The following is a 26561-nucleotide window of genomic DNA, read 5'->3' as shown; positions in this document are numbered from 1 at the left end:
GCAGACAATGCCTCTCCCATACTCCCACTCCCCCACAGCAGTGTCCCAACCGGATGGACCCCTGGCGTCCCCTCAGCTGCCCTGGATGGCCACCTGCTTTCTGAACCCGACTCTGACCTTCCCGTTGATTCTGAGAGATTCCCCAACATCCCTCTAGACAATTCCTCTTCTGCTTTGGGCACCAAACTTGAGGCCCACTGTTGGCAAGAGCCTCCCAGACATGTCTGGTGTCCCCCTCTTCTGGACAATGGCTCAGTGCTACTTCCTGGAACCCTGGTGGGACCATATGAGGTGTTCTGGACAATGAGTCATGCATCGAAGTGCCAGGGTCATTCCCAGGCTGAGCATTTATTCCCCAGCTTGTGTCCCTCCGGAACACTCCCCTTTCCACTAGTGTGGCTGTGATGCCTAAGAGGACAGCCCCAGCAGCCTGGGACCTTGAGTGACCATGAGGGAAAGAGCCTCACCTCCTCCCCATCCCTGATCTAGAGTGGGCGTGAGTGATCTCCAACGAGAAATACACTTTGCTGTTTTAAATTAGAGGCTGTGTTCCATTTGCTTTTGCTTGTTTTTTGCTACCCACAGCAGGACCTAGCCTGTCCCCACCAGCACATCTTCCTGCTAGCCTTGTTCTGATCAGGCTTACGTTTGAAGTTTATGGAAGGGAATGCTGGCTGCAAAGCCTAAGTTGTGGTCTCTGCTCTTAGCACTGAACTTCATAGAAAATTCTCAACCAAATTTCTAATATTCCTCTTTCCAAAGCTCTATTCATCAAGCAGGACCCCTAACTGCTGTCTGAGGCTTCCGTTTAAATATTCCAAAAGCAGAATATTGTTCCTTCTTCATTATGTACTACTGCCTCACTCCAACTTCCGCCAGATAATTTTTCATCCAAGAAACATCGGAAGAATATTCTGGGATTGACTAGGATAACTCCCCCATCCCCACGGCTGAATGTTTTATTTATTTCTGAGTTTAAATTGCAACTCTTGGCTGGAGAACTCCCAGGGTACAGATGTAATCAGATACAACATTAATTAAATAGCAAACCGACTGGTCACCATGGCAATTAGAAAGGTGGTGGGAATCAGTACCAGAAACAAGGAGCCACGAAGAGGAAGATTTGGAGCAAGGAAGTCTCTGTCAAGTTTCTCTTGGGAGAAACCCACAGACCAGGAGAGCAGTCATCCCTTTTATCTCCTGTTTGCTGGGGGGGCCCTGGAGATGCTGTACCTGGAGGTGTATAGGTCTGACCTTCCAGTCAAAAAATACTACCTCCTTTTCCATGATACATTCTCTGTGCTGGGCACACAGACGTCTGAGACTTTGCCATATCTGAGATCTCATCCAGCACAGCCAGCAGAATGGGAGAAGAAAGTTGACCTTCACTGGACACCTCACATGCACATGCTAATATACAATGAACGTGTTGGCAATTTCTTATGGTTCCACTGTAATATGCCTGCGCTTCCACAGAAGCGCTCTTGTTTAACTTTGCAATAATTTGAGAAAGGTGCCTTAAGTTTTATCTTCCAGACCAGGAAACTGAGGGTCAGACAAGGTTTGTTATTTGGTCAGGCAGCTGAATGGCTCACAGAGGGCTTAAATCAAGGTCTGTTGGGCTCTTAAATCTGTGCCATGAGACACACCTTTTACAGCACAGATGGTTCAAGCCTGGGGCATTGAGCAGACACATCTAGAGGATGCTGCACCCAGAACTTGAGTATGGACCCAAGCCTAATTTCATAGGCAAGAAATTAATGCAATTCATATGCAGCAGGAAAGTGCTTAACAGCTTCAGGCAGGCTCCCTACTGGCTGTTTGTCCACAGAAAGGCCACTTAATAGTTTCCACAGCTGTGCAATAGGATAAGGGAAGAGTTGGCCCTCTGTGTCTAAAAATTCCACATCTCTAGACTCTCCCATCAAATGCAGATCAAAAATATTAAAGAAGAAAATAACAGTACGACCATAAAAAATATTACAAATAAAAAATACAGCATATCAACTATTTACATAGGCTTTGCATGGTGTTAGGTATTTATAAGTGATCTAGAGATGATTTAAAGTATCCCAGAGGATGAGCACAGGTGATAGGCAAATGCTAAGCCATTTCACACAAGGAACTTGAGCATCCTCAGACTCTGGTATCTGATGGAGAGGGGTGGGTGCAGTGGGGTTCCTGGAACCAGTCTCCCGAGGATACCAAGGGACAACCGTAGCGCTTTCTTCATAGGGCTCTCGAGAGATTATATAAGTTTATTTGTGTAAGGCCTGGCATGGAAGAAAGACTTACTGAAACTTAGATACTGCTATTCCTACTCTATTCATTCAGTACGTGAACTACGACTTAGCATGAATTTAGATGGTCTAGAGTCTGATGAGCTATGATCCTGTGCCCCTGGGCTCCTGGTAAGAAGACCATGTCCTTCTCAATGTCACTCCAGCTTTTTCCTTTATCCTTGGGGATAAAAAGTGAAACTCATAATTAAAATGAGGTTAACAACTACTGTTGCTTTTTGTTAATCAGGTGTCTTTCTGCTGAGGGAAGTTTGTGGAAATGGAAATTCTGATAAGAGTGATTAATCATGGAGAAACAATATGATTTCCTTATGGAGGTTTCTAGAATATATGAGTTTCTCTCTGTGAATTAACTCATTCAAAAGTATTTTCTGAACATTTATTAAGTACTCAGAGATTCACTGGTGTTATGGGAAACATACAATATAAAATACAGTTCTTGACTTCAAGTAACTAGACTTATTTGGAGAGGCAAAATTTGAAATAATTGGTTGTCATTACAAACAATCTTGATTCAGACGACAAGAGCTGGAAGAATTCAGACATGATGTCAGTAGCCTCATCTGTGAATGTGATGACTGGACAAATTGGGATTGGCTTACTAAGGCTTTTGGGCCAAATCTGGCTTGCTGTCTCTTTTGTATGACCTGAGAGCTAAGAATTGGTTTTGTGTTTTTTAATAGCTGGTAAAAAAAGAAGAATATTTAATGACATGTGAGAATTACATGAAATTCAAATTTCACTGTGCACAGATAAAGTTTATTGGAACACAGCCATGCTTATGGTGTATGGCTGCTGTTTTGCTATGACAACAGGCTTGAGCAGTGGCAATGAAGACCATATGTCCTGCAAAACTCAGACTCCATTACCTGGCCATATACAGAAACAGTTTACTGACTGCTGGACTCAATGACTGCTAATGTCCATTTCAGCTCCAACACTACCTCCTTCTGTAATTAGAGAATCAATGGCCATGTGATATTCTTTCAAGAAAACTCAGATGAACATAGGTAAGTGAGGGCATACACTTTGTGTTGTTACAGCAGAAAGATGGTGGTCTGCCCATGATCGCAGAGACAGAGAGATGGTGCTGGTTAGAATGTGCTGGTGTTTCCTGGTGACCTACCTGGATTTCAAGTTTAGCACTGAGGCAGCCATGATGCCATGATTGCTATGTTGAGAGCAGAGGATGTCAGGGGAGGGTCTGGTGGGACTCAGGGTCAAGTGAGGACAGGTGCAGTTGGACCCAGGGGGCTAAGAGGGCCTTGGCAGCCAGCCTGACTTACCTGTGGCAATCACAGTCTATGTTATGCTCCTGACATTCTTATTTCCTGCCTTAGAACACTGTTTTCCTGTCTATCCTTGCAGAAATCTGAAACCCAGAAATCTCTCACAGGTTCGGAGAAGCACAGAAGGAATGGACCTCTTAGGCCATCTCAGCCATTTTCTGGTCAGAGCCGACTGAGCTTCTACCAAACAGCTTCTTGGCTTTTCCTCCTTGTCTCTCTACAAGGTAAAATTAACATGTTCTTCAAGTCAAGATCATTAATACTTTACAGAGTTGGAGACTAGGGCTAGACAAGGAAAATACTCATTTCAGTTACATTAAATACGCAAAGCATTCAGACTCTTGCTCAGAATGATTGCTATTTGATTGAGCCAATGCTCCATTGCACAGTACCTCATAGGTCTGATAGCTTCGCCAGACACTGATTACATTTTAGATATTTTCATCATCACTTTTACTTTCATATCCTCCCTTAGAAGTCATAGATGAAGTGGAATATAATTTTTTTAAGTACTCAATTTCTGTAAGAGATCACGAGGCATAATTTTTACCAAGTCACAAGAACTTTGGGGCGCATAAGGAAAACAGCTGTCTCTCTGTCAGGCGTCAGTGGCAACTAAGGGTGTGATTTCAGCTTGGAGAATCTAAACGTGGACAGAAGGCTCTTGAAGAGGTGTTCAAAATGGTATCGATAGCATTTCTAGGATGATTGGGAACTCAGTGCATTTTCTATGTGAACATACTATAGATAATATTTTATGAGTGAATAGAGCTTCAGAGTTTTCAACACTGATAGGTATCATTAATTACACATTAATGCTTCTGATTCCTGACATTGCAGATGAAATAGTTGAGCAGCTGCCCCTTATTTTACCAAGTTTGGGAAATTATAAGGTAAAGCAATAGTAGTTGTACCACCAATACGTAGAGGTTACCAGTGCCAGGCACTATTCTAAGAACTCTATGTGTATTAGCTTATTTTAATTTCCTCTGTGACCTTATGGAGCATATACTGCTATTATCTTTGTTTTGCAGACAAGGCAGCAGAGACACAAAGAGGTCAAATATTCATCCAAGTTCATACAGCTTTTATGTGGTGAAGTTTTTGTTTAAACACAGGCACCATCACTACAAAGACTCTGCCCTGCTCTTCCACAAAGGAGCTTTGTCAAGCTAATCACAAGTTCCTGCCAATTTACTGAGAGTGATGTCCTTGTCTAACCAAACATTTCCCATCATGCAAATAAGAGATTTAATCAATAAGAGGTCCAAATAACTACAAATCTATGGTTTACATAGTAATGTACATATTTGAACATCATTCCAATTCCCATTGTACTGCCTGCTCCATAACTTATTTAAAAAATATCAGTATGGTCACTATGATGTACGACGGGTGTAAAAATCCACTTTGATCTGCTACCTGGGAGCAGTTTGCTAGCAGTTGAAGTGCCCTAGCCAGGTGCTTCAGAGGCAGTTAATATTTGCAGAACCCAATCAAGAATCTACACTCCAGGGGGCTTCTGTAAGCACCTCAAATATCAGTCTCCAAATGTACGTCAGGGAGTTTTAAAAACAGCATAAGAGGTTGGGCTCAGTGGCAGGTTCCTGTAGTCCCAGCTGCTCAGGAGGCTAAGCCAGGAGCCCAGAAGTTCGAGGCCAGCCTGGGCAACATAGTGAGACCCTGTCTCTAAAGAAAAGTAGCATAAGTGTCATTAATTTCTAATGGTTCCAGCATATTGCTTTCTTAGATAAAAAGATGGTGTGCTAGATTTTCTTTATCTGCATCTAACCGTCCAAGGCTGCTGCTATTCACTGAAGACTGTACCAGTTATTGATGGTCACAACTGGCTCTGGTCCGTTCACAACACGCAGGAAACAGGTACTCAGCACAATGAGTATCAACATGACACAAGGCACACAAAGTGTACAACATACTAACATGTCATGAATGTAAATTAAAGCCAATATGCAAGTTTCACATGAAGTGTTACTTAAGTTTGTTCTGCTTTCATGGGATTTAGAGAGTTTATGGGAATCTGGATGAACAAAGAGTTCCCTTTTCTTTTGGTGAATGTGCCTCCTGTGGAAAACAGACCCTGCATACCATTCCATGATCCCCAGGAGGGCTTTAGTTTTAATAATGTTTTCTTCCATGAAAGTGTGAAAATCCACTGTTATCTACTACACTGTACTACTACTCCTACACACTCTCCACCTCTTTGAATACTCAAGACAATAAAGCATGGAATTGCACCACCCCCAAAGTTCATTAACTCAAATTTATCTGCCTGGGGCCCACCTGACCTTTTGCTGGTACCTCTTGGAGCACTTCATTGGAACAGAAAACTATTAGGTCATGAGTGCTGACTCTTTAAAGATGCTTTGAGAAACCATAAAGAAGTGCAAAGCAGGCCTTGCCTCACACTGGCCTTGCAGTCCCTGGACTTGAGCAGGACACACAGATGGAGGGTAATGGTCACACCACCAGGGTTTGGTGCTCATCCAGCAGGACTGAGGGCCCTAGCTTAGGAAAGGCTCCGCTCCTTGTACAGCGGGCCTGACTACATCGCAAACAAGAGCATTCTGAGTTCCAACTCAAGAGGTGCTAAACCCCTCTCCAGCACCAGTAGTTCTGGAAGGAGGTCCTTTCTGGCCAGACTAGCCACATCTCCACCTCCTCCATGCTGGCCACCCAGTGAAAGTGGCAGTTAGTGTGGGACAGTGGAGACAGTCTCTCTTGGGGGCTCCCAGGTAGGTGGAACCAGGATGGCGGCACCCTGGGGACTGTGGCAAGGGCTGTGACCAGGAGGAGGGGGCCTCAGGAGTCAGGGCAGGGCTGCAGAAAATGGGGAGGGTGACATGGAGTCCAGGGGAGGGCGGTGGACTGGGCAGGGTGGAGCAGAAGTGAGTATTGTTGGCAGGAGACTTCCCATCAGCTACTCCTTGTCAGGGGCTGCCTGACTGCATGGGTCCTAGAACCACGCAAGGGGAACTAGTGCCAGGGGCAGCTTCAAGAGTCTCATCTAACATGATTCCTGCTGACGTGCACGGGGAAATGCGTCCGTGCCAAACTGGGTCTCCTGATCTGATCACATTTTTCAAGTACCTTTATGTTCTTGACTAGTTAAGGAAAACCCAGCCCTGGAATTTCATCCATGCCAAACCAGATATGAAATAAATACCCTTCAGGCCCTTTTCTCACTTTCCCTGCCATCCCAGGCTGATGACTCCAGGCTGAGCTCTATAAATATCTTCTCGAGTTCATCATCCCTCACTCTACCTCCACTGCCCTTTGAGGGGATAAGATATTTTATATACCTAAGGAAAGATGTTGTCCTCCAATGACCCTAACATGTTCCAGCTTTCCACAGGGCTGTGAGTCATTCCATGATAATGGCATATCACTGAACAATTATATGTATTTTGGATATGCATATGTGCGTGACTGCTTTGGTAAAAGAAGCATGGATGACTCATTGTTCAGCTGAAACATTTAATAACTTAGAGTCATTATTAGCAAATTATTGGCCAAAAATTCTGTGCTGTCCCACTATAGCTCATGCATATGATGATAACGAAGATGACTGAGACCATCCTGGCTAACACAGTGAAACCCCACCTCTACTGAAAATACAAAAAAAAAAATTAGCCGGGCATGGTGGCAGGGGCCTGTAGTCCCAGCTACTCAGGAGGCTGAGGCAGGAGAATGGCGTGACCCTGGGAGGCAGAGCTTGCAGTGAGCCGAGATCGCGCCACTACACTCCAGCCTGGGTGACAGAGTGAGACTCCATCTCAAAACAAACAAACAAACAAAAAAACAAAGAGTTATTTATAAACAAAGAGTGGCAACTAGAAACACAATCAACCCTGTAATGGCAGTAACAGAGAACTTTCATCAAAACTTGGAGAATTCCAACTCTTTTGCCCATATGCCTACATACTAGGAACTTTGCGAAATTACTGAGCTTTGCATCAGTGCAAATTCTCAACAGAACACTCACTCACAGGCCTCAAAATCTTCATTTTCAGTAACATCTTATGTTTAGTTTATGAATAAACAAACTTTAATAAAAAGTTGTAGGACTCTATTAAGCTGTCTTTAGTTTTTATTAAAATCAAAATTCTATGTAATTTTATGACATTTTCCCAGAAGAATAAAATGAAGATATGCATTTTGCTTATCAAAATCAGTTTGTGGCCACCATGAGCCAAAGGACTCTCTTTAGAGAATCAGCAAGACAGACACACTGAGTTCACAGCCAGTGATGAGTTCACAGCCAGTGTTGAGCTCACATTCTGGCATGTGGGCGACTGCTTCAGTAAACTGGAGCTTTTCCCACTTTGTGTGTTTAAAGCTTAGGTCAAGGGATGGAGACTCCCAGAAGCCTCTATGGCTGCCCAGCTCTTCTCTTCCTCAGTCTCCAATATTTCGCAACATTTGGTATGTTTAAGATCCTTTCTGGGAAACAAAAATCAATAAGGCATTTTTCTGCCAACATGGACTGCAGTGGCTGTTTCCCATGTACACAGCTTATCTTCTTAGAACTAACATCTCCAAGCAAATGAGCCCCTCTGCAAATGCTTTAGGGTATTTTCATTCTAATCTCCCCCCATCCCTGAACTTTTTTAAAGGAAGAGTTTGGAATTGAAACAGTTAAGTCACAGAGCAGGCAAAAGCAATCATCAAAGTTTACTTTCGCATTATTAAAAAAGGAAGCAAGATTCCTCAGGGCTCCTGTGCTCCCAGCCTCAGAAATCTAAGCATCAGCATATAAACCTTCCAGGGAACAACACTAAGTAGATTAAGCTGCCACATCAACTGTGATTGATTTAAAATATTTAGGGCTCTGTTATCACATCAACACAATTTCGTGTAAATGCCTTGAAGAAAAAAGTCCTTTCAATGGATTTGCTAAAGCAAAAGCTTAATGTGAATGGCAAAGCAATGAACTTTTTATTTTATTAAGAAGATACTAAAAAAGATATTTTAAATCTCCTGGTTATGGATTTTTTAGGGAGATTAGTCCCAGAGAATGACTAGGCTCTTGCAGCCAAAATTCTAGGGGCCCTTTCTCTTAGGGACGGGGGACACACATTGGGGTCATTATTATTTGCACTGATTTCTCTTGAATTTTCAGGTCAGACAATTTCTGCCCTGTGGCAGAATGACCACCTGGGTAACATTGCCTTGATATCTATGCCTTTTTTTTCTTTTTTAAACATCTTTTTTCCTTTGTGATAAAAATACTACTAACAAATAATTACAATAATAGTAATAAATACATAATTATTATTATTTTTATTGTGATAAGAAACAACAGCAGCAACTGTCCCTTGCTGACCATGTCATGCGCTGCACGTATTCCACTCCAAGTCTCACACAGTCCTCAGAAGGTGCAGTGTTTGGGGCATTCTTCCCATGCATGAGCATGTTGAGGTCGATGGAGTAGAAGTCCCATGACTGGGCCAGGTCTCCTAACTGGGTCCCTGCAGCTCCACAGCCTTACTTTGAACCACTCATGTTCTGATCTCCAGCCCCTGGGTTCCCTTCCCTATCCAGATATTGAGCTGATCTCACACCCAAGCAAAAGAGCTGTTAGTGGGATCTCAGATGTCAGGGAGCAAACAGGACCCAGTTTTCCAGTTGCTCCTAGGTATAAGGCCTTTTTCTTCACACAAGGAGAGCACACAAGGGGCTTTAGAGTCCTCACTGTCAACAGTCTACTGAGTCCAGGGGGCAGGCAAGCCCCAGAGGCTCAGGGATTGCACCCTGGGCAGAGGTGCAGCCCCTCCGGAGATTCCCTTTGTGCTGCTGCCTGTACCTCTTTGGTGGAGCTGGGGACATCTCCAGGCACACCATTTCTAGGGCTGTTTCTGCACAGAACAGTCATAACTACAGCAGACTGTGTCCCCTCTTTCATTTCAGTGGCTTTTTCAGGTGTAGCCAAGGACTCATGTGACAATAAAATCTCAGGGTTGATTCTCCTGGGACTCAGAAGGAAACTGGACTCTTCAGCATGCTCTGAGCACTGGCAGCCACATTGGAATAAACATGGGGCTTCCATGGTGACCACACAGGGGAGGACAGCCTCATGTGGATGCTTGGGTTCCAGTATGTCTGTTAGAGAATGGGCTGCTTAGCCCCCAGGACCGTGGCAGTCTCTGGAAAACAGACTTAGGGAGAAAGCCCTTGGAAAGGGATTTGAAGGAATATTCTAGACTGATGGAAATGGTCTATGTCTTAACTGGGGCTATATAGTACATACATTTGCCAAACTCATCAAACTGTCCTTATGATGTGCATTTTATTGTGTACAAATTATACCTCCATTTACAAAAATTAAAAATCAAGTCATAGAACTTTATGGCTTCAGAGAAATTATGCTAGGAGGTAACACTAAGCTTGCATATCCATCTGCTTTACAATTTATGATGCATAAAGCCACTAAAATGCAGAATGAGACATTCACAGCACTGGGAGAAAGTGATACTGGCTTGAGAAAGCACCCAGAATCTCCCTGACCCTCCCTTAACCCAGCCTATCAGCGTGAGTTATTGCTGTGACAACACGGTCTCAGGCCAGGAGGCTGAGAAGAGCTTGGGTTGTTCATCAGCTTACTCTAGCCACATGTGGAATCCAAAAAAGGTAATTATCCTGAACTTGAATGACGACTTTCCCCAATAAATATTCCTTACCTTGTGTAAACTTGGGCCAATTATTTAACCTCACCATGCCTCATCTGTGAAATAGAAACTTGTTATGACAGTACTATGAACTGAATGTCTGTGTCCCCCCAAATTCATATATTGAAACCCAAATCCCTAAGGTGATGGGGTTAGGAGGTGGCACCTTTGTAAGGTGATGAGGTCATGAGGGTGTTGCCCCTATGAATAGGATTCATGCCCTTATAAAGAGATAAAAAGACCAGAGCTCTACTCTGCCAGGTGAGGACATAAGAAGACAGCCATGTGCAAGTGAGGAAGAGAGCCCTCACCAGACACTGGGTCTGCCAGCACCCTGATCTTGGACTTCCCAGGCTCCAGAGCTGTGAGAAATACATATTCATTGTTTAAGCTACCTAGTCTGTGGAACCTTGTTATATCTTGTTACAGCAGCCTGAACAAACTAAGACAGAGGGTGGAATGAAGTAACAGAAAACAAAGCTGTGCCTGACAGCTAATAGCAATCAATACCTGGTTGTTATTGTTATTATGAAGGTCATGAGCATGGAGACAGGTTATCAAAGTTTAAGAAGAGAGCTTCCCCCTCTGATTTCTAGTAATTTAATAATGTGCACAGCATGAGTCTTCTGGTGCCAAAGGCAAACCAGTGGTAGAAAATGTCCAGCAAGGTGGAGGTGCTCTCAGCAGCAAGTCACTCTGATGATTTATTTGGAAAGATGCAACTCATTCTTTCTTTTCCAACTGTCCCCTTCCCAAGGCAAAACGAGGCACTTATGTCTTGGAGTGGGGTAGAGACATGTGCATTTGCAGTCCCTGAGCGTTCCCAGAAGTCACCTCCTGACATAATAAATCTCCCATTAATGGGCCTCCTGCCCTTCAGGGATGAATTGCAGGGCTCTGCAAAGCCCAAAGCCAGCACACCTGCCCCAGGTGAGTGGCAACACTGCAGGCCCCTGACAACAGCCTGATGCTGTTCCCCGATGCTGATCAGCCTGATCCCAAAAGCTCCAACAAAATCTTTTAAATTTTGCAGAACCTCAAGAAACTGGAGTTCAATTTACAGTTAAAGTCAAAGAAAAACGAAAAAGAACCCAACTCCAATGTAGCAGCAGCAGCAACCAGAAATCTTCCTTTTTTCTCTCTGTGCGCATCTTACCTTCATACAGCCAGTCACTGAGGCCGTTGTAAATCACACCTTCCTTCCCAGTGGAGACCACACGGATGGCCTGTTTCCCGACATGTGCACAGTAGTAGATATTGTTTTCAAAAATAAATATCTAATTTGGAAAGAGAAAAAAGCATAGTATTAAGGAAGTGGTTATAAATAGGCTGTTCTTAAAAAATCTGAAATCATCAACCTGGTTTTCATTTTCCTGTTATATTTATTAGATAGAACAAACGCAGTCTCAAAATTCTTGGAGGTCTACCCACCTCCAACAGAATATAACTGTAAGGATTAATCAGAGACCAAAATTCCACATTCTTCACGCAATGTTATCACTTACCATGACTCGATAATTTATGGTCTGATACTTCTAGCTACTTAAAATCTGATATGGTTTGGATTTGTGTCCCCGTCCAAATCTCATGTCGAATTGTAATCCCCAATGTTGGAGGCTGAGCCTGGTATGAGGTGACTGGATCATGGGGGCAGATTTCTCCCTTGCTGTTCTCATGATAGTGAGGGAGTTCTCACAAGATTTGGTAGTTTAAAAGTGTGTAGCCCTCCCCCTGTGCTCTCTTCCTCCTCCTCCAGCCATGTAAGTTGTGCCTGCTTCCCTTCACCTTCCACCATGATTGAAAGTTTCCTGAGGCCTCCCCAACCATGCTTTCTATATAGCCTGCAGAATCATAAGTCAATTAAACCTCTTTTTAAAATAAATTACCGAGTCTCAGGTAGTTCTTTACAGCAATGTGAGAATGAACTAATACAGAAAATTGGTACTGAGAATGGGCCATTCTTACAAAGATACCTGAAAATGTGGAAGTGACTCTGGAACTTGGTAATAGGCAGAGGTTGGAACAGGTTGAAGGACTCAGAAGAAGACAGAAAGATGAGGGAAAGTTTGAAACTTCCTAGAGAATTGTTGGATGGTTGTGACCAAAATGCTGATAGTGATATAGACAATGAAGTCCAGGCTGAGGCGGTCTCAGATGGAGATAAGGAACTTATTGAGAATGGCAGCCAAGGTCACTTTTGTTATGCATGAGCAAATAGATGATTGGAAACTGGAATTTATATTTAAAAAGAGAAGCCCAGCATAAAAGTTTGGAAAATTTGCAGCCTGACTATGTGGTAGAAGAGAAAAACTCATTTTCTAGGGAGGAATTCAAGCCTGCTACAAAAATTTGCATAAGTAAAAAGGAACCAAATGTTAATCACCAAGACAATAAGGAAAATGCCTCCAAGGCATTTCAGAGAACTTTGAGGCAGCCCCTCCCATCACAGGCCTTGAGGCATCGGAGGAAAGAATGGTTTCATGGGCCGGGCTCAGGGCTCCACTTCTCTGTGCAGCCTTGGTGACCTGCATTGTGCCCACACCAGCTCCAGTCATGGCTAAAAGAGGCCAAGGTACAGCTCAGGCTGTTGCTTCAGAGGGTGCAAGCCCCAAGTCTTGGTGGCTTCCACTTGGTATTAAGCCTGTGGGTGTGCAGAGTGTGACAGTTGAGGCTTGGGAGCCTCCATCTAAATTTCAGGATGTACGAAATGCCTGGAAGTCCAGGCAGAAGTCTGTTGCGGGATGAAGACCTCATGGAGATCCTCTACTGGGGCAGTGCAGAGGGGAAATGTGGAGTTGGAGCCTTCACACAGAGACTCCACTGGGGCACCGCCTAGTGGAGCTGTGAGAAGAGGGCCACTGTCTTCCAGACCCTAGAATGGTAGATCCACAGACAGCTTGCAGCATGCATCTGGAAAAGCCCCAGGCACTCAATGCCACCCTGTGAAAGCAGCCGAGGAAGCTGAACCCTGCAGAGCTACAGGGCAGAGTGGCCCAAGATCATGGGAGACCACTGCTGTATCAGTGTGCACTGGATATGAGTCACGGAGTCAATGGAGATCATTTTAGAGCTTTAAGATCTAATGACTGCCCTGCTGGGTTTCAGACTTGCATGTGGCCTGTAGCCCCTTTGTTTTGGCCAGTTTCTCCCATTTGGAATGGGAGCATTTACCCAATGCCTGTGTCCCCATTGTATTTTGGAAGTAACTATCTTGCTTTTGATTTTACAGGCTTATAGGCAGAAAAAACTTGCCTTGCCTCAGATGAGACTTTGGACTTGGACTTTTGGGTTAATGCTGGAATGAGTTAAGACTTTGGGAGATTGTTGGGAAGGCATGATTGTACTTTGAAATGTGAGAAGGACATGAGATCTAGGAGGGGACAGGAGTGGAATGATATGGTTTGGATTTGTGACCCCACCCAAATCTCATGTCAAATTGTAATCCCTAATATTGGAGGTGGGGCCTGGTGGGAGGTGACTGGATCATGGGGGTGGATTTCCCCCTTGCTCTTCTTGACAGTGAGTGAATTCTCATGAGATCTGGCTATTTAAAAGTGTATAGCACTCCCCCTTCACTCTCTTTTTCTTGCTCCCCCATGTAAGATGTGCCTGCTTCCCCTCTACAATAACTAAAAGTTTTCTGAGGCCTCTCCAGCCATGCTTCCTGTACAGCCAGCAGAACAGTGTGTCAATTAAACCTCTTTTCTTTATAAATTATCCAGTCTTGGGTAGTTCTTTATAGCAATGTAAGAATGGACTAATACTATAACAAATTGGATTATTTTTGCAATCCAATTTTTCCTAGCAATTAAGATTGATGGGCTGGGACACTGTAGATCTGGGTTTTAGTCATTCAACAATATTCATTAAAAATTATGCAGTGGGCACCTACTCTGCAGTCACGGGTGATCACAGTGGTAAATAGGCGAGAACTCCAGTGCGCCTTTATTCTACTTACAATCTGTAAAAAGGCCAGACTCTAAGCAGGACAATGGTCTGATAGGGAAGAATGTGGAGTTCTGGAAACACAAAACAGAGCTGCCTAACTCAGGCAAAGGGCAGGCAAGGCCTTCCTCAGAAAGTTATTGAAAAAAATTTACTATTGTGATAAAATATACATTACATACAATTTGCCATTTTAACCATTTTAAGTGTCCAGTTCAGTGCATTAAGTATGCTCATATTTTTGTGCAACCATTACCACCATCCATCTCCAGAACCTCTCCCTCTTCCCAGACTGAAACTCTGTCCCCATTAAATACTATCCCTCCCCCAGCCCCTGGCACCCCTAATCTACTTCCTGTCCCTAGGGGTCTGACAACTCCAGGGACCTCATACAAGTGGAATCATACAGAAAGGGCAAGAGAGGATACTCAGGAGGCCAGGAGCCAGCTCCTGGAAGGTCTGGAAGCCACACTAAGGTGTCCCAAAGGCAATGGGAAGCCCCTGACAGAGGTGTGAGTAGGAGGCAACATGTTTACACTTGAGTCTCCTGAAGATGAGTATGGAGGAAGATGGCGTGGTGAAGAGAAGGGAGCCAGGCCTCAAATGAGAGGAGCCTGTTGCTATCATCTGAGGAGCACTAACCATGGAGATGGAGAAGGACCAGCCATTGAGACTATGAGAAGAACCCATTGACCATGGGAAGTGACCTGAGGTCTGGGGTGAAGTTGTGGGATGAGGCAAAGTTGCTCTCAAACTGATCTCTTGGGCCACTGGATGATAGAGAACCATCTGCAGAGTTGGGGTGCACTGGAAGATATTATAATTCTGACCTCGGGCAAGTCGCCTCCTCTCTGGGTAGGAGAGGGAGATGGTCTATGTCGGTGGTCCTCAGATTTTGATACATATTACATGGCCTGGGGAGCTTTTGAAAAACCTAATGCACAATCCATCAGCCCAACCCAAAGTCAGAATCTCTGGGAATGGAATCCAGGCATCAGCATTTTAAAGAAACATCCCAGGTGATTACAATATGCAGCCAAATTTGAGAACCTGTGGCCCAGGAACCACCTCATGTCTCCTGAAGCTCCTAAGCTATAAATTGTCCTACACAATGTATTCTCTGGTGCATGGATCAATTCTGCCCTGGGTTTTCTGTCTCTAAACTCTCTGCCCACATCCCTATGGGTACCTCACAAACTGATGCAGCCCAGACTGCAAATACCCAGTGTCTACAGAAATCGGGCATGCAGACCAAGAGTGGGGATCAAACCAGCTGTTTTCTTTTAGGAAATTCTAGGAAAAATATTGCAGTGTCATTTAAGAGACTATGGAGAGAAGGTATTTTGCATAATACAGGAAATGGCATGAATATGGAATTTTTTTTACTGAAAATACGAAAAAGGCAGTTTCTCCAGATTGTTCCCACAGAGGGATGGATCTGAAAGCAGTGGCAAGTATTCATTTTCTCCTCAGCCCTCCTGGCTCTTCAAGGATTCACTTCAGCCAGAAATGAGTTGGAAAACTTCCAGAAACAAGTATACAACCTAATTTAATTTCAGCAGCTGTTCTTATGAGTTTGCCTAAGGGTAAGATTATTACTAAGTTTTAGCTTTTTTTTTTTTTTTAAATAAATGCATTGTAAGCCTACAATGAATTTTTGAATCAAATCAGACCATAGCCAATTATTATTTTCAGTTAGTAAAGTTTGCTATGATGGATATTAAATCCTCTTTTCTTTTGCTTTGGTTTTATTTCTAATGGAAGGAAAACGAAAGAACAAGCTATAAAGAAGAGTGTATTTTGCTTTGAAGATCTTTCACATTTTCCTTTTTTTGAGAGAAAGGAGTCTTGCTCTGTCACCCAGGCTGGAGTGCAGTGGCTCAATCTCAGCTCACTGTAAACCTGTTTCCTGGGCTCAAGCAATCCTCCCACCAAGCCTCCCAAAGTGCTGGGATTACAGGCATAAGCCACTGTGCCTCACATTCTTCTTTTGATATTCAGATTAAGATATCTGAGGAGAAGATGATGGAAGGCATCAAGTTCTGCCTGTGGTTTTGCGATGTTAACACCCGGGAGGCTGAGAAATCCTGGGTGCTGAGATCAAATATTGGGGTGAGTGACTGAATTTTTACTTTTTATCCACCATGTGCATGGCTGGCAGAGTGCTCAGACTCCTCTGAGTTCCCGAGATTCTTGTTCCGAAAGGGGCTTGAAGCCTCCCTATGTGTGGCCTTCACTGTCTGGATTAGTCCACGCACCATCCCCAAGGCCTCACCCCACCCACCTGGAGCCACTCACAACTGTGGGCCACCCTCACTCAACTCCCTGCCTCCTGCTGCCGCCCCCGATTTATCTCATACGTCGCAGTCCAGATTTGTCTTTACTGAAACACGATTTTTCTCATGTATTTTTTAAAAATCTGAAATAACTTTCTGCTTACTTCAGAATAAAGTTTAAATCTCTAGTTTGCAACCCAAATCCCTCCACAATCAAGATGTAACTTTCAGTCCTGCAGAAGTCATTGAGGTCCCATGATGCAGGGTTAGGGATTTCATTGGCCCTAAGGAGTTCCCATTCACAGTGGGAATCTGGATCTAACCAGCTCAGTGTGCTCCAGGCTACACGATGGTGTCTACACCACGTGCTGGGAGCACAGAGGATGTGCTGCATGGCCTGGGCCAGCTGCTGGACTGTTATGTGCCTCAGTTTCTCCATTTGTCAGCAGAGATAATAATAAAACCTCATCTTTTGTTGTTGTTGTTGTTGTTTTTGGAAGACAGGGTCTTTCTCTATTGTGCAGGCTGGAGTGCAGTGGTGTGATCATAGCTCACTGCAGCCTCAACCTCCTGGGCTCAAGCAATCCTCCTGCCTCAGCCTCCCAGGTAGCTGGGACCACAGGCACACACCACCACGGCCAGGTATCTATCTATGTATCTATCTATCTATATCTTTTTTTATTTTTTGGTAGAGATGGGGTCTCACTATGTTGCCTAGGCTGGTCTTGAACTCCTGGCCTCAAGTGATCCTCCTGCCTTGGCTTCACAAGTGTTGGGATTAGAGGTGTGAGCCACTGCGCATGGCCAATAGAACCTAATCTTAAATGGATGTGAAGAGCAAGTGAGTCAACCAACTCAAAGTACGTAAAACAGTGCCTGGCCTGAAGTAAATGCTCAATCACATCTGTTGCTGTTACTGTCTCCCTTATAAAAAATCCATTCTCTCTGAAGGTGTTAGAAGAGGCTTCATAGGAGGCGTCATCTGAGCTAGAATGTTAAGGATTAATGCTTTTAATTATGATCAGGTCTAGCTTATCTACTTTTTTTTCTTTTTTTCTTTTTTTTTTATGCTTTTGGTGTCACAACTAAAAATCCATTGCCAAATCCAAGGTCATGAACATTTCCCTTATGCTTCTATGATTTTTACAGTTTTCACTTATATTTAGGTCTTGGATCTATTTCGGGTACATTTTTGTATATGTTAGGCAGACACTTCTAAAACGCTTTATGAGCATTAGCTCACTTAATCTTTAAAAATAACCCTATGGGGCAGGTACTATCATTCCTGCTTTGTAGATGAAGACACAGAAACGCAGAGCTGTGAAGTAACTTGCCCAGCAGCTAGTGGGTCGGGGTGCGGGTGGGATTGAAACAAGGTTGTACAAGGCAGTTAAACGCCTTGCCCAAGGTCAGCAGTTAACAGAAGAAGGAGCCAGGATTGGACCTTACGCAGCAGGTTCCAGAACTTGTGGTCTCATAATTACATCACGTTGCAACTTGACAGCAACCTGCTAAATAAATGAAAGGTGTGATTTTTAACCAAACATGTACCAGACCATAAACAACTTTGATCACAATGCCACCTCTCACATTCTCTTCCTCACTCAGAAGGAAACGGATGTCAGAAGCTCACACTCGTGAGACCCACACAGAAGAACCAGGTGGGGACGGAACGATGCTTCCCTGTCATTGTCACAGCATGTCTCCAGCAGACACGGCAGCTGCGGTAGCAGCTGGCCCCATTCTGCCCTCTTCTCGAGGCTTATTGGGGAAAGACCTCTTGCTGGGAGCTTTGTCGTCAGCTGCCCAGTGACTGCAGGCCCACACTGGCAGGAGGCCCTTCTCGCTGAAAGACCCATCAGTCAAGGACCCCGTCGGCTGGCTCAGCACTGGCATTCCGTTCTGGTGAAGGGGCTGCCCACCCCTTTTTCAGGATGGCCTTCACCCTGTGGGCATTCAGCCAGTACCTGCATCTGCGATGGATTCTGTGGCCTCGACCGAGCTGTGTCACTGGGGCCGTGCAGCGGGGGATGCTGTGGAAACACCCAAGCCCACTGTCCACTGGAACCCCTGTCCTGCTGCAGCCAGGGGGCCCTGCCATCCTGGAGCGGGGCATGTGCTCTCTGCCATCAAACCTCGGTCCCTTCTTCCAGAAGACTTTTACAAGATAAATGCTCAGGTTTCCAAAACATACTGAGATGTACATAAGGCCCAGGAGAATGATGACGTCTGCTTTGTGGTCCTCACGTGGGACTATCCAGCCCCCACTAGTAAGCGATGGGGACACTCGCAGGCTTTTCCAGGACAAGCAAGGCCACTGTCTCCACTTCCTCCATGCTGCCCTGCCCTGGCGCCCCACCTGGAAGCTCTGCCTACTGGTGCATCCTCTCCTGGGCACGGCACAGGTGTGTTCTCTCCTCAGTCCGTCGATCCACTCTTCTCCTCACCCAAATGCTCTGTTTTCCTTGGCACCTATCCAGATCCTGCCCCCTTGTAAGCCTCTGCTCAACTCCCAACCTTACAGCAGGAAGCCTCAACAATCTCTGTCCATCACAGACCTTCTGTGTTTATGCTGTACTCCCTCCTCACCAACAGAACAGATCCTACAGGCCGAGAGGTTCTGGGAAGCAGATGCAGAAGCATGGGGGAGAGGATAAGGGAGGTTGGATGTGGGCACAGGATGAGGCCTGCTCTCCAGTCTGGTCCCTGGCACCCCCTGAAACCCACAGACAGAGGCCTTCATGATGATGCTGAAGCAATGTCCACTCAAGCACAAGTGAGCTCTTTTCAGAGCAATAATAATTGGCACAGCCTCGGAAGACTCCATTTCCCATTTCTGCTGAACACCAGACCACCACAGCTGATGGGGGCAGTGACCTGTGGAGAAGAGCAGCGACTCCAGGTCAAGGGAGACAGGGGAACTGCGTGCTGGGTGCCTGGCCTCCGCAAAGGGCCCTGTCCAATGCCTGCTGGAAGCTGACTGTGCAGACTCGACTCTTTACAAATATTCAGTAGCCTCTGCAGACCTCACCAGTAGAGTGAGGTCTGTGTCAGGGCGGTGGGCAAAGTCCTCAGCAGAGTGAGTCACATGAATCATTCCCACTGTGTATCCATACTTGACACCCCAGGTTTCTCCTGTGGCATCATTTGGTCTTCTCTACTGACTAGATTTCAAATTTTATGAGAGCAGGGTCCACATGTCATTTTTCCTTTGTGTTCCAACCTTCCTTCCTTTCACTCCCATGGCCACATTACTTCTGTGTATCTTTAATTTCATGCAAACTGGAAGGATGGAAGTTTTGCTGGCATCCTGGCCCATGCAGCCCACTTTGGAGCCCCCAGATCCCAGCAGAACCTCATTGCTCTGGAGAGGCTGGGATGTAACTAAGACAAGCCCGGCACAGATAAGATCTGAGTATAGGAAGCCCATCACTCACCCAAACACGCCACCACAGTAGCCTCTGTACTCGAGTTTGAAGAACAAGAGAGAAGGAGTCTTAAGCGATGGGAGAAGGCTCCCACTCTCTGATTCACAACCAAAAAAGAAAACATATGGAAAGTAGAATATCTGGAATTTTTGAAAGAGCAATGGGGTAAAACCTAGTAAGTCCTGAGATGTTCAGACACAAGAAGAGTGGTGCTTCTGAGCAGTGAGGGGATGAATCATTTCCTAGATGTGGCCCAAAGGCAGAGAGATAAAGATCTTAAAGAAGAGGAAGACTCACCTTGGGAGGTCAAGACGGGTAGATCACCTGAGGTCAGAAGTTTGAGACCAGCCTGGCCAACACAGTGAAAACCTGTCTCTACTAAAAACACAAAATTTAGCCAGGCATGGTGATGGGTGCCTGAAATCACAGCTACTTGGGACACTGAGGCTGGAGAATCACTTGAATCCGGGAGGTGGAGGTTGCAGTGAGCTGAGATCACGCCACTGCACTCCAGCCTGGGCAACAAGAGCAAAACTCAGTCTCAAAAAAAAAAAAAAAGGAGGAGGAAGTCTAAAACCCAGGCAAGCCAGCTTTAAGGAGGACCTCACTGTGGGTTCCACAGTGACTAAAGATGGTGGGGTGTGGGAGTAGAATAGAGACAAAAACTCAGAGAAAAGGGCTGAAATTTTAAAGTTTTCATTTAGAAGTTTTATTCAAAGTAATCTTGATATGAAGAATGAAATTGGAACCCAATTTCTCACCACTTAAAAAAATCAACTCAAAATGGTTTAAAGACTTAGCCATAAGACCCAAAGTTATAAAACAACAAGAAGAAAGCACAGTGGAAATACTTCGTGTCATTAGTCTGGGCAAGGATTTTATAGAAAAGAACTCAAAGGCAGAGGCACAAACACAAAAATAGAAAAAGGCAATTATAGTAAACTAAAAAGCTTCGCACAGCAAAAGAAACAATTGACAGAGTGAAGAGACAGCCTGCAGAATGGGAGGAAATATCTGCAAATGACGCATCTGACAAGGGGTTAGTATCCATAATACGTAAGGAACTCAAACAACTCAATAGCAAAAACCAAATCATTGATTAAAAAATGGGCAAAAGAACTGAATAGACATTTTCCAAAAGAAGACATACAGATGGCAAACAGGTCTAGGAGAAAATCTTCAACATCACTAATCATCAGAGAAATGCAAATGAAAACAACAATGACATACCATCTCACCCCCGTTAGAATGGCTGTTATCAGAAAGACAAAAATTAACAAATGCTGGTGAGGATATGGATAAGGGGGGGCCTTTTATACACTGTTGGTGGAAATGTAAATTAGTATAACCATTATGGAAACAAGTATGGAGGTTCCCCAAAAAATGAAAAATAGAGCTACTATATGATCCAGCAATCATATGGTTGTATACTGGGTAGACATCCAAAGCAAACGAAATCAGTAAGCTGAGATACGTACACTTCTATGTTCACTGCAGCACTATTCACAATAGGCAAGACATGGAATCAACCCAAGTGTCCATTCATAGATGAATGAACGTAGAAAATGTGGTATACATATACACAAGGAAATAGTATTTACCAAAGAAAACAATGAAATCCTGTCATTTGCAGCAGCATGGATGAACCTAGAGGACACTAGGTTAAGTGAAATAAGTCAGGTACAAAAAGCCAAATATCACATAGTCTCACTCATATGTGGCATCTAAAACATTGCTCTCATAGAAGTAGAGAGTAGAATGGTACTGGGAAGGGGTTGGGAAGGGTGTGTGTGTCTGTGTGTGTTTGTGTGCAAGTGGGTAATGGGGAGAGACTGGTCAATGTTGCAATGAGGTAGAAGGAATAAGTCCTAGTATTCCATTACACAGTTGGGTGATAATGGTTAACAATAATATGTTGTCTATTCAAAATACCTAGAAGAGAAGATTTTGGGTGTTCTTACCACAAATAAATGATAAATGTTCAAGCTGAAAAATCTGCTGATTACTGTAATTTGATAATTACACATTGTATACAGGTATTGAAACATCACACTCATCCGGGTGTGGTGGCTTACACCTGTAATCCCAGCACTTTGGGAGGCTGAGGTGGGCAGATCACGAGGTCAGGAATTCAAGACCAACCTGACCAACATGGAGAAACTCTGTCTCTACTAAAAATACAAAATTAGCTGTGCGTGGTGGTGCACACCTGTAATCCCAGTTACTTGGGAGGCTGAGGCAGGAGAATTGCTTGAACCTGGGAGGCTGAGGTTGCAGTGAGCTGAGATTCCACCACTGCACTCCAGCCTGGGCAACAGAGCAAGACTCTGTCTCATAAAACAGCAACAATAACAACAAACAAACAAACAAACAAAAATCACACTGTACCACATTAAATGAGTACAATTATTATGTGTAATCTAAAAAGAAAATAAAATTTTAAAAATGGCATAATATATTGAGCTATCTTGAAAACCATTTGGGAGAAAAAAAAAACATGCTCTCTTTTTGAGTAAATTCTATGTCTGCAATCAACCAACCCATGCATCTGTTTACCTGACATTTGTTGATCATTAAAGATACCACATTTGATCAGGCAAGCACCTGCTCTCCTACATCCAGGAGCAGCATATAATATAAAAGAGCAGTAAACTATAGCTGGGGGTGAGGAAGGAAGGCTTTAGAGGAGGGGCCTGGAGAATTCATTCAGTGTGCATGGGAGACAGTTGAAGGGAGAACTCTTCAGATGCCGGCATCCACGTGTGGAAAGGCTCACAGATCTGATGCATTTAGGGGACTGCAAGTAGGTGGGAAGAGTTGTAAAATAGTAAGTGGGTAGGGATGCAGGGTGGTAAAAGACACAGCAAGAGTGGGGGACAGGTCAGGTTATGGGAAGCCTTGTGTTCCAGGTGGGAGAAGCCTTGTGTTCCAGGGAAGTTGGGGCTTCATTTTCTTTGTGATGGGTAAACTTGGAAAGCAAAGTCATAGAAGAGCCAGAAAATCAGATTTTCATTTCAGAAGTATCACCATGACGGCTGAGGGGAGATGGGAGACAGAAGTCTGGAGGTAGGGAGGCCTAAGAAATAGTGAAAGCACAAACTACAAAAATGAGATCTAAAAGAAGATGGATTTGAAAAATATTAGGAGTCAGAATCTACAGGGTGTGGGTGTGTGGTGGGAACCAGAAGGAAATAAATGTGATTTCTCATCCTTACACCTAGGTGACAGAGTGTACGGGTTACTAAGAATTAAGATGGGAAATGAAGAGGGAAGAGAAGGTTTGGAGAAGGAAGTCAGAGTGGGGTTTGGGCAGGCTGACCGTGAGATGCCTCTGAGACTTCCAGGCAGTTGCTCCATAGGCATCTATGGAGACAGAGATGGCAGGTGATGGCAGGTTCATCACCTATGGATGACAGGCAAAACCACATTTTATACAACATAAAGTCCCTCAAAACAAAGTACTTCTTGAGCAAAGGGTACAGCTGAGGGTGACAGCCAGGGGAACATCAATTTTCATCAGGTGGGTGGATGAGGTTCCATTTGGTGTCAGCACTCACACTGAAGTTCCTCACATTTGACGGCTGCAGGGTACCATTTGGGCTATTGCAGTCGAAAATTGTCTCATAATTCAAGTACTTAAAATAGCCTATCACAATCCCACTTCATCTGCATCATATTAGTAAATGTTCCAATGATAAGGTTGGAAAATTGTGTGAGTGTGTAATTCCTTGTCTGAAAAGTATATTGAAATTAAAGTAGGCTTCAATGTACATTAGCTCAACAAATATTCCTTTTATAAAATGTTATCCTGGCTGGGTGCAGTGGCTCATGCCTGTAATCCCAGCACTTTGAGAGGCCTAGGCAGGTGGATCATCTGAGGTCAGGAGTTCGAGACCAGCCTGGCCAACATGGTGAAAACCCATCTCTACTTAAAAAATACAAAAATTAGCCAGGTGTGGTGGCAGGTGCCTGTAATCCCAGCTACTTGGGAGGCTAAGGCAGGAGATTCACTTGAACCTGGGAGGCAGAGGTTGCAGTGAGTTGAGACCATGCCATGGCACTCCAGCCTGGGCAACAAGAGCAAAACTCCATCTTAAAAAAATAAAATAAAATAAAATAAAATGTTATACTATTAGTCCTTCTTCTTCTGAGCCTACCAGGTAAAAGTGTGAGGGCCTCTGCTTGGGATTCAAAGCCATCATCAGCCTATCCCATTATTTCTCATCCTCAATTTCTTTCTGCCAGACTCATCTCTTTGTTATTTCCCAAGTAAGCCCACTCAGTCTACCTTGGGCAAGCCCCCTCTGGGTATCTACAAAATACTTGACATTTTCATTAGCTTCATTTTTTAAAACGAACATTTTAGCATAAATATGGCTTATACACTCAAGGTTATAGTAAACTCTGTGAAGGTTCAATTAACTGGATGATATGGTTTGACTGTGTCTCCACCCAAATCTCATCTTGAATTGTAGCTCCCATAATTCTCATGTGTCTTGGGAGGGACCAGGTGGAGATAATTGAATCATGGGGCAGTTTTCCCCATCCAGTTCTCATGATAGTGAGTTAGTTCTCACAAGACCTGATGGTTTTATAAAGGGCTTTTCCCTTTGCTGGGCACTCATTCTCTCTCCTGCTGCCCTGTGAAGAGGTTCCACCATGATTGTAAGTTTCCTGAGGCCTCCCTAGCCATGCAGAACTGTGAGTCAATTAAACCTCCTTCCTTTATAAACTTCATAGTAGTGTGAGAACAGACTAATACAATAAATTGGTGCCACAGAGAGTGAGGTGCTGCTATAAAGATATCCCAAAATGTGGAAGCTACTTTGGAACTGGGTAACAGGCAGAGGTTGGAAAGGTTTGAAGGGCTCAGAAGAAGACAGGAAAATGTGGGAAAGTTTAGAACTTCCTACAGATTAGAGGGCTCAGAACACAGGAAGATGTGGGGAAGTTTGGAACTCACTAGAGACTTGTTGAATAGCTTTGATGAAAATGCTGATATTGAAGTCCAGGCTGAGGTGGTCTCAGATGAAGATAAGGAACTTGTTGGGAACTGAAATAAAGATCACTCTTGCTATGCAAAAAGACTGGTGGCATTTTACCTCTGCCCCAGAGATCTGTGGAACTTCAAATTTGAGAGAAATGATTTAAAGTATCTAGAGGAAGAAATTTCTAAATAACAAAGTGTTCAAGAAGAAGCCGAGAATAAAAGTTTAGAAAATTTGCAATCTGCTGATGCAATAGAAAAGAAAATCCCATTTTCTGGGGATAAATTCAAGTTGGCTGCAGAAATTTGCATAAGTAACAAGAAGCCCAATGTTAATCACCAAGACAATAGGGAAAATGTCCCCAGGGCATGTCAGAGACCTTCATGGCAGGCCCTCCCATCACAGGCCTGGAGACCTAGGAGGGAAAAATAGTTTCCTGGCCTGGATCCAGGGCCCCTCTGCTGTGTGCAGACTTGGGACTTGGTGACCTGTGTCCCAGCCATTCCAGCCATGGCTAAAAGGGGCCAACGTACAGCTCGGGCCATTGCTTCAGAGGGCGCAAGCCCCAAATCTTGGCAAATTCCGTGTGATGTTGGGCCTGTGGGTACATAGAAGTCAAGAATTGAGGTTTGGGGACCTCCACCTAGATTTCAGAAGATGTATAGAAATGCCAGGATGTCCAGGTAGAAGTTTGCTACAGAGGTGGAGCCCTCCTGGAGAACCTCGCCAGGGCAGTGCGGAAGGGAAATGTGGGTTCAGAGCCCCCACACAGAGTCCCCACTGGGGCACTGAGTAGTGTAACTGTGAGAAGAGGGCCACCATCCTTCAGATCCCAGAATGGTAGATCCACCAATAGCTTGCACCACGTACCTGGAAAAGCCACAGACAATGTCAGCCCATGAAAGCAGCTGGGAGGTAGGCTGTACCCTGTAAAGCCACAGGGGCAGAGCTGCCCCTATGGGAGCTCACTTGTTGCATCAGCATGACCTAGATGTGAAACACATTTTTGGAACTTTAAGATTTAATGACTGCCCTATTGGATTTTGGACATGCATGGGGCCTGCAGCCTCTTTGTTTTGGCCAATTTCTCCCATTTGGAATGGTATATTTACCCAATGCCTGTACCCCCATTGTATCTAGGAAGTAACTAACTTGCTTTTGATTTTACAGGCTCATAGGCAAAAGGGACTTGCCTTGTCTCAGATGAGACTTTGGACTTGGACTTTTGAATTGATGCTGGAAGAAGACTTTGGGGGACTGTTGGAAGGGCATAATTTTGTTTTGGATTGTGAGAACATGAGATTTGGGAGGGGCCAGAGGCAGAATGATATGGTTTGACTGTGTCCCCACCCATATCTCATCCTGAATTGTAGTTCCTATAATTCCCATGTGTCTTGAGAGGGACCAGGTAGAGATAATTGAATCATGGGGTGGTTTCCCCTATCCTGTTCTCCTGATAGTGAACTGGTTCTCATGAGATCTGATGGTTTTCTAAGGGGCTTTCCCCTTTGCTGGGCATTCATTCTCTCTTCTGCCACCCTGTGAAGAGGTGTCTTCTGCCATGATTGTAAGTTTCTTGAGGCCTCCCCAGCCATGCAGAACTGTGAGTCAATTAAACCTCTGTCCTTTATAAATTACCCAGTCTTGGG

The 26561-nt window shown here is 44.4% G+C and overlaps 1 protein-coding gene across 2 annotated transcripts in view; it reads right to left on the bottom strand.

Annotated features, from left to right (window-relative positions):
- DPP6 (dipeptidyl peptidase like 6) overlaps nt 1-26561 on the bottom strand; it is an 865911-nt gene that overhangs the window by 160640 nt on the left and 678710 nt on the right. For both annotated transcript variants that reach the window (XM_054495448.1, XM_054495449.2), the window contains exon 8: nt 11432-11552. In XM_054495448.1, coding sequence (XP_054351423.1) covers nt 11432-11552 — 121 coding nt within the window. The remainder of the gene's footprint in view (nt 1-11431; nt 11553-26561) is intronic.

The sequence above is a fragment of the Pongo pygmaeus genome, chromosome 6 (assembly GCF_028885625.2).
Source record: "Pongo pygmaeus isolate AG05252 chromosome 6, NHGRI_mPonPyg2-v2.0_pri, whole genome shotgun sequence".
NCBI lineage: Eukaryota > Metazoa > Chordata > Mammalia > Primates > Hominidae > Pongo > Pongo pygmaeus.
Note: the sequence above shows the minus strand (reverse complement) of the source record. Positions and strands in the feature narration are given on the sequence as shown.